General features: G+C 40.6%; 1 protein-coding gene across 2 annotated transcripts; it reads right to left on the bottom strand.

Annotated features, from left to right (window-relative positions):
- Positions 1 to 547: 547 nt before the first annotated feature.
- Positions 548 to 10,433, bottom strand: LOC117263693 (lamin-A-like). 2 transcript variants are annotated; one of them, XM_033637289.2, is made up of 13 exons: positions 8,305 to 10,433; positions 7,448 to 7,796; positions 5,347 to 5,503; positions 4,745 to 4,870; positions 4,418 to 4,588; positions 4,152 to 4,277; positions 3,625 to 3,845; positions 3,261 to 3,537; positions 2,987 to 3,094; positions 2,766 to 2,885; positions 2,572 to 2,628; positions 1,340 to 1,537; positions 548 to 1,171 (listed from the first exon to the last, which is right to left on the bottom strand). In XM_033637289.2, exons 2-13 carry the CDS (start codon positions 7,783 to 7,785, stop codon positions 1,136 to 1,138), a joined length of 1,935 nt encoding a protein of 644 aa, XP_033493180.1. In that variant the 5' UTR covers positions 7,786 to 7,796; positions 8,305 to 10,433; the 3' UTR covers positions 548 to 1,135. The 2 variants fall into 2 exon arrangements, with proteins under 2 accessions (XP_033493180.1, XP_033493181.1); XM_033637290.2 differs by having other exon boundaries at positions 1,340 to 1,534.
- Positions 10,434 to 11,968: the final 1,535 nt, after the last annotated feature.

Genomic DNA, 11,968 nt, shown 5'->3' with positions numbered 1-11,968 from the left:
ATACAATATACAAAAAGTAAAGGCACACATTGGAAAATGATTTCCCCTCTCAGAATGTAATATTCAGTATTATACTAATAATTTTGCTATTCATTACTGTTAAATTAATATGTGAGCAGAATATTAAAAGTTCTTGCTAAAATCTTAAACTGTAAAGTTGTAATAAGTGGCAGATATATGTAGTGGAGTAAGAAGTATAATATCCCTCTGATATGGTGTAAACTAAATTAGTTCATAAAATAGAAATTACCTACAGATACTTTAAAATGATACCAGAGGTTAATGTTAACTGATAAGAGTATTAATGTGTTGATGTTTTAAACGTACAGTTCAGAAATGTTCATATATTCACTTTTTGTTGTCTCAAATTTTTAAAAGACCATAGTAAATTAATCACAGTCAGAGAGCTACAATCAGTTGGTCAAATAGATTTAACTCCACAATTACAATAGCCTGCCTATTATAATATTTATACACTATGGTAAAACAGAACAAATACTGCATGTACTTAAATGGTTATCACATCAAGGTTGTTGAACAAGACACATTCTGGAAAAAAGAAAAGTTTATTGATATTAGCAAAAATACAAAATATTCTGTAGAGCTGTAGCAAGGTTGGGGTCAATTTATTCTAACTCCAGAAGAAACTTTTATTCAAAGTAAGTGAACACAAATGACTTTACTGCAACCCTGCTGCAACAGTATGTGTACGGGGTTTAATAAAAATCTGATTTAACAGCACAAGAAAATATGATTTTATCTACCAGCAATGAATTCTTGTTTTACCAGTAAACAAGGCTTTCAGAATAAATTGGCCCAGACAGTTGTTTTAAGGCATTAAAGGAGTTAGTAGATTCTTACTGTATGCTCAGTGGAAGGCTGGTAGATATTTCCAATCCTTAATGTCACAAATACAACCAAAAGTGACTCTTTTAATCATCATTGAAATTTAAGAAAATATTCCATAAGCATGCCTATGTACATTATAAAAAAGCAGTATAAAGTTTTATTGCATATAATATCTTGAACATTATTCCAAAGTACATGAACTGAACTTGATAACTACAACTGGTAACTACAGAACTAATAACTGAAAACTAATAGAGTTGAAGTGTTTCAGCGTGGATCCAGGGGCTCACATGATTGGACAGCTCTCAAGTCTGACTCCAGTCTAAGAGGAAAGATTGACAAAGTTACTAACACCACACACAAATCAATTCAATATAAAGACACCTTGATCATACAGCAAAGCACTCATGCTTCTGGCTCCAAATGAGCTGAATTATATGCCTGTCTTTATAAAGTTTAAAAGGAATATAGTGTGTGTTGCAGTGCCCACCTTGCGAGGAGTGCTGGTGCTGAACACGTAGGAGTGTGGCAGTAAACCCTCGGAAATTCCTCCACTGCGGAATGAGCGGGAGGCTGAGGTCACAGAGCAGTTGCTGGATTTGTCTGAAGGAAGTCCACAAGAGCCACAGACCACCGTCCGGCTCCGCAGGTTGTACTCACTGTCTCCACAGGTGCTGTGAGCCACCTGCTGAGGCAAAGATACAGGTTCAGTATTAACATGTGTATGGGATTTAATGGCATCTAGTGGTGAGGATGCAGATTGCAACCAACTGAAACTTCAGTGTGCTACTTGTGTTGGAGAACTACATTGGCCGATGCAGAGATGTGAATGGCCTTATCTAGAGCCATGTCTGGTTTGTCTGTTCTGGGCTACTGAAGAACAACATGGCGGACTAGAACAGCTCGTTCTAAAGTAACAGAAACACAGTGATTCTTATTTTCAGGTGATTATACACTAAAGAAAACATTGTTATGAATATTATATACCATCTTTGCCAAAATATACCCCTAAATCATACACACTGAACTTTTAACGAGAACACATTGGCAAGTCAATAACACCATTAGGTCTGTCAGCACTGTTGCCATTGTTAGCACTGTTTATGGAGTTAGCACCATTTACTGCTAGCCAGCCCAGCCGCCTACATATTGAGAGCTCTGAATTTTGCATAGAGCCCTGTTAATATCTAGAGAAAATAACATGCTTAACGTCCTCTAATGTAGCTCCGTGAATGTGTAGATCTCTTGCTTTTCTAAGATTTATATGATAGCAAACTGAACATCTGTATGTTTTAGACTGTTGGTCCTATAAAATAAGTAATTCAAATATGTCTGTTTTGGCTGTTAATGGGCCTTTTTTCAATATTTTCTTACATTTTATTGACAAAACTATTAGTTAATTAATGCCAAAAATAATATATATATTAATAAAAATGCATGTGTTTGTGGTATTGAAGTCTGGTTATTGTTCAACTCTCTCAGATCTTCACAGAGCAACTATAGAACAAGAAAATATATAAGCATTACATTACAGGTTGTTTATATGTTTCTGCATTATCTCAATGTACAGGGCCTGTTTCCAGAATATTAATTTAATTTGACATAACAATCTCATCCTACACAGAGCACTTAGATTTATTGTTTAGAAGTCTTACAGTTTAATATATTTAATATTTTGGAGACCATTTAGCGTTCTTAAGGTGTTGTGGGTCTTTCTCTCACCATGTCATCATCTTCATCTTCAAACTGTGTGCGGGTGACCTTCCTCATGGCCATTTCCTGAAGGAAAAGTATTAGAGTGTTTATTTCGGCCAACATAACTTGACACGAGCACTGTGGCAATAATAAACTTAATGTCATCATAGTATCAAAGCTTAAATAAAATACCATAAGTTTGACTGGTAAGTTTAAAATACCTCTCCGTTGGCACTGATCAGGGTGGTCTGGAACAGGTCTCCGGTGCCCCAAGAGGGCTGAGTCTTCCACACCAGGTCAGAGGGAGGATTGTGGGTGCCCCCAGCGCCAGAGGCCCAGATCTGTCACCCATGGTGAAGGTACAAATAAAGGGTGAGGTATCTGCAACTGTGTTTGTTGCTGTGCTGATTTTGTGACTCTAGTGAGTAAGGGTGTTTCTTACCGTGACCCTCTGGCCAGCTTTCAAGGTGAATTTTACTGGAAACTTGAAGATGATCGGAACACCAGATCCCACGTGTCGCTTCACCTGCCAGTTCCCCAAATTCTGATCCTGGTGGGCCAAATGTCAAATGAAGGTGAGAGGTATATTTCTTTAAAAATTCAGTCTCTATTAACAATGTCAGAAAACTGTAGACATCTTGTATTGACCAACCACACATTGTGCAACTGTAGCAGAAAGAGCCTTTAGTTTACACCAACATTATCCTTCTTCTCACCTCATCTGATTTGTTGCTGAGTCTGACATATTTCCCATCCAGGTCCACCTCATCCACAGTGACCCGTCCGCTGGCTGAGGCCTGCTGGCTGATGCGAGTGCGGGACACAGCTCCACCTGCGATGCTCGAGGCCTCGCTGTCGGTGTCGTTGGGGCGGCGCCTCTTGACAGGAGAGCTGTGAGCACTGTAGTGGTGGACTGATCTAGAGTGAGCTCCTGAAGTAGAGGAACGACTTCCTGTCACTTTGGTGGGCGGGGGGCTGGGAGAGAGACGCAGCCTGCAGAAACAAACATGATGATGTTCAGTCACAAATTATCAAAAGTCTTATTTTACTGAATTAATGTCATTGTGAGTGTCAGCACACCTCTGCTCCTCTCCCTCCAGCAGCTTCCTGTATGCGCATATCTCCATATCCAGAGCCAGCTTGACATCCAGGAGCTCCTGGTACTCATCCAGCTGCTGCTGCATTTGCTGCCTCATCTCGGCCATCTCTCTGTCTTTCTCTCCCAGCAGGCGACGGGTGGTGTCTCTCTCCCGAGACAGGGCGTCCTCCAATTCCCTTAACTTCGCCTCACGGGCTGCCAGCTGGGTCAGACAGAAAAATTACACAGTTATTGTGAGATCAAAAATAGACGGGTAAGATTTGAAATTACTTTGTCTCTTGGGAAATATGTCTTGGTCATAGTAGCTGACACATAAAGTACACAGTGCAGAAGCACTTTTTCGTCATTTCACACCCTCCCTTGGTCCTTCCAGGAGTTTAGAAAATTCAGTGATAGAAGGATGGGAGTTTTTATGTAAGTCTTACAACACAGCAAGTATCCTACAGAAGACTTAAGTCCCAGTAAGAACCATGAATATGATATTTGTGAGATGCTCATTTCAGATCACCTGTTTCTGCAGCTGGCTGAGCTGAGCAGACGTGGACTCCAAGCGGATTCTTGTCTGCTGGAGTTCCTCGTGTGCTGCTCCAACCAGGTGACTGCTCCTGTCCGCTGACTGACGAGCATTTTCCAGCTGAAAGAAAGAGACAACAAGGTAGGTTCATTAGTACTATTTTGTAAAACTACATAGCTGCTCCACAACAAAACTGTCCTACCAGCAGCTTGATTCCTATCTTAACATGTTTAGTTACTGTTGTGAAATTCACAGTCTACCTTGGAATTGTAGGTCTTCTCAATCTCATCTTTGTACATTTTAAACTGCAGCTCATGCTGGCTGCGCATGTCCATCAGCGCCTCAGCCAACTTGCTTTCAAAGTCCTGCTGGTGGCCGTTGTCCAACTCAACCATACGAGACTCATGACGTCGCTTTGTCTCCCGCAGTTCCTGTTAGAGAATTACCAACAAAATAATTTTCACTCTCAACAACAAATTTCATTTTTTTTACTAATAGGTGGGTGCTGATGTGATCAAATAAAAAAGAAAAGAAAGGGAGGGAGTGAGAGTTCTTTTTAAGAATGATTAATTCATGCTAAGACATACCTCAGAGTGGAGGTTCTTCTGAAAGTCCAGCTCCTCTTTTAGGGTCTGGATGCGATTCTCTCCGTCCACCCTCCTCAGCATCTCATCCTGCAGCTGCTTCTTGGCATCAGCCAGACTGGTGTCCAGCTAAAAAGGCACAACAGGAGCTGAGTATTAGTACAAAGCCATGTACAAACACTCACATGAACAGGCACCAGGGTGCAGAAATACGCAGTAAATACAGCTGGAGGGCAGGAGAGCAGGGAGACTGTTCTTTAATCAAAATGTCTGAGCTCCAGCAGCCATGACAGAAAAGCTGAAGTCAGCAAAGAAATCCATTTGCTCACACAGACACACGCCAGTACTGAATATTATATTTTATTTATACTCCAGAAAATGATCCTGGGTTAGTGAGGCCCTTACAAACCTCCACTGGAAATAAATGGGCAGTGGAGGAGGCAGAACAGGGTTGTAGCTTTGATAAGCTGACAGGTTTTTGTGGAAAACACACAGGAGTTATGAGGGACAAACTAAGTGTTGGTGAGCCTGTGGGCTGACTGCAGAAAGATTGACCCCAGATGTGTTTCCACAGAGCTATAAATTGAGCGTGGGTTTGTGTTTACCTTGGCAACCTGTGCCTTTAGGTCCCTGTTTTCCACCTCAAGGTTACGCTTCTCTCCTAGAGCTGTCGTCAAGGACGCATCCTTTGAGTTCAGCAGAGCTTCCAGGTCTTTGAGCCTCTGCAGTGCTGCAGCCAACTCTGCCTCCTTCTTGGTGTTCCTGCAAAGACAAAAATTGTCTCAGATGTTGAGTTGACATCCCATTCATTCTGCTTTGTAACTTAAGAACCATGTGGAAAATGGATAAGTACAGTTTCCTACACGCAGTCTAATGAAACAAAGATGAGTTATTTTTGAATAAGGATGTAGCCCGGATGAAACAGAAACGGGAAAGACCCTCGGTGCATATGACTCATAGGCCACAGTCATCCACAACCAGTCCCGTGTATGTGGTTGCCACAAACCACAGCCGTTGGTGTTTAGCCTAGATGCTGCCATGGCAACAGCTTGGCTTTGCCAAACACACATCGGCCGTCGTCTCAATATTTATGGAAAAATAATGGAGGCAGGACTGGAGCCCTCTAAACACTGCCACGTATTGTGTGTATAATGATTACTTTGGTGAAGGAGGAGAAACTGGGGAAAGAGTTAGTCATCAGGCTCTGGATGTGGCAGTATGGGAAGGAGTCGGACTAGGAGCCCGACGTCAAACTGAAGTGAGCAATGAGGAGGGTATGCTGAAGCTTGGGAGTGGCCCCGGTGGCAGGGCAACACTGCTCGCAGATTGTCAGCAGTAAAGCATCAGCTATTAAAAGCTAATGAGTAACTGTGTTCTGCTGCTGTGTATCATGCGCAGAGAAGTTTTAGATCTAACACAGCAATCACAACACTCTTATTCATGCTTTTACTGAGAAAGATTTGGTTGAAAATGGGTTTCAGAAGCCTCAAGGCAGCTGTGTCCTCCCATGATAATCAGATGAACAAAGACTTGTGTCTTTTTTTTTTTTTTTTTTTTTTACCAAAAACCCCTTTAATCTTGGGGGAAAAACAACTAATCACACAAATTCAGCTAGTTGTAACCTCTATGGCTTAAGAATGGAGCCAACTCTCAAGTGCCAAAAACTGCAGATCCTTGAATGACCACTTGAGGCTGGCTCCAGAAGCGAGTCAATAGACCCTCATGTTAAAATGTCAAACTTTATAGCAGAAAATGTTTATAGCCTGATACAATAAAAAAGGTTCTTTGTTCTTAATAGCTTACTTCAACATTCATAACAACTGTAGGTAGGTGAATTATTATACGACTCACCCACTTACATCAAATTAAATTACACATATTTCGGAATGTGGCCACTTGAGTGACAAGCTGTCTGCAAGGCGTCACTATAGTGTGTGAGTCAGGTCCATCCTCACTCCTCCACAGCTCCACCCTCTTATGAAATATGGTCACTTCTGGCTCCAAAAAAACAAGATGGCGACAGCTTAATTGCTAAACTTCAGGCTTCAAAACAGCAGTCCACAAACCAGTGGGTAGCTACGTCTGTTTTTTTATACAGTCTATAATTTAGCTCTCTTATGTGTTCTCCCATAAGAGCTGAAGAAGAAATAATTGTGTTACTTTATGTCTACAGTTATAGTGTACTCCAATAAAGTTTTGTGATTCTGACTTTAAAGCTAGCCTATGTTGTTTTAGCTTTGCAACAGCTACTGTGGCCAAAAGTGCTAATAATAGAATAATAGTAAATGCGAAAACAAGTAGAAACGAGTCATAGAGACTGCTAACTGACACAGTAGTTTGTTTACAATATATATCTAAAGTTTGCTAATATTAGCCACCATTAGCTGCTGGTCATACCAGACCACGAGGCTGCAACAGCTAAACTCCTGAGTGTACTGAACTGAGGAAAGGTGTATTTGTTCTCTGTGAACCCAGCTTTCCATCTCTTGGACGAATAATGTGTTATTTGTCTTTTTAAAGTTATATAGTCTTACTTTGATTGTAAAGAAACTACATCTCACAAATACACATGGGCGCTTTTAAGGAATTCAGGGCCTCTGAAGTGCTGAGACATCCCTCTCCACCCTAATTAAATTGATTTATCTCCATTTATCACACATGCATACTCAGAAAACACTAGATTTAGATTGATGTGCTGTAGCCCACCTTGCTTTCAGCTCCTTGTAGTCCTCTCGCAGCTTTCCCAGCTCCAGCTGCAGACGCGCTCGCTCCTTGGCCACAGAATCCAGAGTCTGACGGGCATCGGCCAGCTCGGTCTCGTAAGCAGCTTTCAGGCCCGTCAGCTCCCGGCTGACCTCTGTCTCTGACTCAGTGATGCGCAGACGCAGGCCGGCGTTCTCAGTCTCCAGAGAGCGCACCTTGTCGATGTAGACGGCCAGACGGTCGTTGAGGTTAGACAGATCCTCCTTCTCCTGGAGACGGGTGATGCGGTTGGGGGATAGAGGGGTGTTGGCACCTCGGGGAGTGTTTTTTGGTGTTGCCATTGCACTTCTATCTGTGCAGAAATAGACATGATCATCAATTTTTATCATTCTGAAAGTTAGTTTTTCATGCACAACTAATGTACAGAATTCTTTTTACTTAGTACAATAAGAACAGGACTTTACATAGGAGGATGGAGGAAGCTGACCATGCAGTTCTGTCTGCAAATCTACATTCACTACTGTTAACATTAAAATAAATCCAGAAAACAATAATAAAAACATGCCTTGTTCTTCGATAAAAGTAGATTTTGACTTTTAAGGAGAGGAAAGTTCAGATCTGTGAACTTTCATACGTAAAACAAAGGCATAACTTCAGGTTTAGAACTGAAAAGAAAACATAAACAACTGCAAAGTGTGCACTGCTTCCAGAAACTTCCAACTGTTTTGAGTGCAGTTACATAAAATACACAAAAGACAAAGCACAATTAATCAAAAGACATGGGAGGGGTCATCGACTCCACCCAAGAATCAAAGTAATGTCCCTGCATAAACGATGTCAGCTTGGATGGGAAGATTTACCTTTTTAGAGCTGGTCTGACGAAGAGAAAACTCTGCTGTGAGGATATTCGTTGACTTGTCTGTTAATTTTCTTGGTTATCTTGCGATCAGAGAGTCCCTCCTAGTTCTCCAGCACTGTTCAGTCTGTTACTGTGCTGTCTGCAAGTCCATCTGTGGGTGCCCATATAGGAAAGAATGAGATGGGAGGAGAGGAGAGAGGTTGGCCTCAAGTTTGGCACTTGTTAGATGGCTGTTCCTCTCTCGCTCTTGCTCTGTCTCTCTCCCACTGTAATGGGTGTGCAGTCTGAATGAATGAGTCACCCTCTGCTCAAAGAAATGCACAGTGCCATGTGATACATACAAGGGATAATTTTAAGCAGCTCTATCGCCTGGGAGTTGAGTCCTACTGATTCACAGTGTTTGACTCGAGCTACACTGCTTATATTTCTCCATGAAGTTAAAATGAACAAGTAACATGAGAGCTTTCAGATTGTTTTAACCCCTAAATACAGAACTAGAGTTTTCAGAGTCTGAAGCATGTTTTAATGCATACTGACTCTGGATAAACAAATCCAAAATACTTTCTTATTCTTCAGTTAAAAGCCTCCTCATATAAGTTACACTCCTCCAAAAGCTCTTCAACATGCTCTAGACTCTAGGTCTTCAACAGGGGGGCTCTAGATACAACTCAGCTTTAAAATATGGTGTATAAATACATTAATCTGTCAATAATTGTTACTTTAATATCTTAGTATGATATGCACCATAAAAAGGCAGGTCTAAACATGACACACAGGCTGCCCTACACATTATTGCAGGCCTAATATGCAACTCAGTTTTGTACAATATATGTGTTGGGGTTCCCTGTGATGTCTGTGTTTCAGCTAAGGGGTCCTCCTGACATTGAAACAACATTGAAGACCCCTGCTCTAGAAGACCTAGTGATGTATGACTGATTTGCAAATGATGTTTTTAACCCATTGAAAGGTCCAGTGTGTCAGATTCAGTGGCGAGGTTGCAAAATTGAAACTCCTCCCTTGAGCCAAGCGTGTAGGAGAACTACGATGGCCGATGCGAAAACGTGGATGGCTCCCAGCCAGTGTTGGAAAATACCTTTTTGTGGCTGGGGTTTCCAAAAGCTACCAGCCACTTAATAGATTACCACTGGGTATTTTGGCTGGTGGATGAAACAAATCTAACAGCCACATGCATACTTTACCAGCATGTGGCTGGAGGCTGGTGCTAACTTCCAACCCTGCCTCCATCTAGTGGCAGTATTTGATTTGTCCGCTCTGGGCTACAGTCGAGCAACATTGTGGACTCCATGCAAGAGGACTCACTCATGTAGATATAAACAGCTCATTCTAAGGTAACAAAAACACAGCGATTCTCATTTTTTAGGTGGTTATAAACTAATTCAAACATAGTTATGAATATGATATACCATATTTATCAGTATATCCCCTTCACCCTACACACTGGACCTTTAACCCTGGTGGGGTAATCGTTACAAACAAATGGTCGAGCTGAATTTTGGGGAAATGTGTATAAAAAGATGCACCAGACATCCAAAATACATATATGCATTTGATGGTGCAACCATAAAAACATGAAGTATTGGACTGAGATTTTCCAGGCCTGCTTGCCTCAAATCCAAGGTCCCAACAATCAAAATTAATTATTGTTTCAACACTGTGAATTTTTATGAGGACCAGCAGGCTTTACAGAAGCTCACAAACAACAATTTAGAGGTTTGAATGTGTGAACACCCAATTATGCTGTGTAGGTGGTGGCAGGTGGCGCGTGAAGCAATGACGCAACTGCAGGAGACAACTTGCAGTCAGTGGAACATGGAAATCAAAAAGAACTTGATTTTCTGTTCTTGCACAAAGTATATAAATTCAAGCACTTTCAATGACCCATGTAAACTTATGTCAACTTACAAAAATTCTCAAGGCTTTGATATTATCTCAAATTCACAAACTAAGGATTAGTGGGAATCTCTTTCTGTCAACTCTTTTCCAAGACTGTATTATGAATATATAAACGTATAAAGAATGAATAAATTACACATGTCCACCAGATGACCCTAATAATTGGTTTCTTGATGAAAATGTATTTTTAAAAGGACTTTATTTGTTTAGCTGTTTAACTTTTAATAAAATCCAAATTATCAAGAGGCAATTTCTCTGAAAGACAAAAATTATGAATTAAAAAATGTTATCGTTGGACTGTGGTGCTGCGAATGTGAAGGTGTTTGAGGGTCAAGGCCTCAGTGTGGACATGAGAGTGAATTTTCCTTCATGTTGTTTCTTTTGCAGAACTAAAGAGATAAAAAGCATCCTATTTCACAGGGGGAAAAAAACAAAAATTAGAGAGAAGCCAGAAATAAACAAAATTATGTTCAACTGATTTATCTTTCTTTCTTTCTCATCCTTTTAATCATCTTGTGAACGCTCAGATTTACACCGCCTGTAAAAAGAATTCACTGCTCTTGGGCCTTTCCATGTGTCATGGTTTAACATCACTGACGTGATTTAGTGTGGCTTTTTTTTTTTTTTTACACTGATCAACAGAAAAAAGACACTTTGATGTCAGAGTGAAAACAGATCTCTGTGATCTAAATGAAGTACAAATGTAAAATTCAAAATACTTGTTTGCTTAAGTATTGTCCATCTCCAAATCTGCATCAGTTCAGTGTTGTAATACGACATAAAAACATCCATGCTGTGAGGTCCTCTACTGGGAACCCACTGATCGAAGGGCCAGAGGGTCAATATTCACTAAAATTCCATGCTACAGTCAACACATCATTCTTTTAATATACATGTAAAAGGACTCTTAACACAATTTGTAATGAATTCTTTGCTTGTAATTTGTACATTTCTATTAATTTCCTTTTACTGCTTATGTTGAAACTTTGAAATCTTTGTGTTTATGTTTTTTCTTTTTTATGTATTAATATTGCCATTTATTAGGGGAGGTATCTTCATAAGCCATTTTTGCCTTCTGACCTCACAATGTTTAGAATTTTTATATACTAACTGTCCTGTCTATACACCTGTATGTGCAAAGAAATAAACTATAATCATATTTTGATGTGTAAAGTGTACAGTTATGTCTGTTTGGTATGATTTCTGCTGCCACACACACCCCTGTATGGGGCACTTAAATCTATTTTATGTGAATATTTTAATTGTTAATGGTGCAATTGTGCAAACTCTCTATTCTATCCTTTTCTCTTTCACACTATTTCAGTGATTTATTGAAAATTTTAGGGCTTTTGGAGCGCAGCTCTTTCACCATGCAGCTCAACAGTGTGACTGCATGTCATAAAAATCACACTGTCGCCAACTAAAAACACAATGGAACTCATTTATTCGAGGAAACATTGTGAATTTAATAAAACATTTGAAAGGGGAATTGTTTAAACCCCAGGTGTGGCTGGATTATTCGCTGTAGTCCTTGCTGAGGACATGATGTCTCCTGACAGACAGGGTACAGATCGCCTCCCATCGGCTGAGTCTGACACAAAGGTTGACACTGACTGCACAAAGACAACACGACCCCCTCCAACTGTTCTCCACCTCAACCTGTCCTCTGATATTGAAGTAAAAATAGGTGCTAACTGTCCGACACAACATAAAACCTGTGAATTATGAGGAGCGTATGCGCGCTGCGCTGC

The sequence above is a fragment of the Epinephelus lanceolatus genome, chromosome 16, assembly GCF_041903045.1.
Source record: "Epinephelus lanceolatus isolate andai-2023 chromosome 16, ASM4190304v1, whole genome shotgun sequence".
NCBI lineage: Eukaryota > Metazoa > Chordata > Actinopteri > Perciformes > Serranidae > Epinephelus > Epinephelus lanceolatus.
Note: the sequence above shows the minus strand (reverse complement) of the source record. Positions and strands in the feature narration are given on the sequence as shown.

Coding starts and splice junctions, on each gene's coding strand:
- LOC117263693 (XM_033637289.2), bottom strand. CDS start 7,785: ATGGCAACACCAAAAAACACTCCCCGAGGTGCCAACACCCCTCTATCC. Junction 5,504..7,447: donor TACAAGGAGCTGAAAGCAAG/GTGGGCTACAGC, acceptor TTGTCTTTGCAG/GAACACCAAGAAGGAGGCAG. Junction 1,538..2,571: donor AAGATGAAGATGATGACATG/GTGAGAGAAAGA, acceptor TCTTTGCCTCAG/CAGGTGGCTCACAGCACCTG.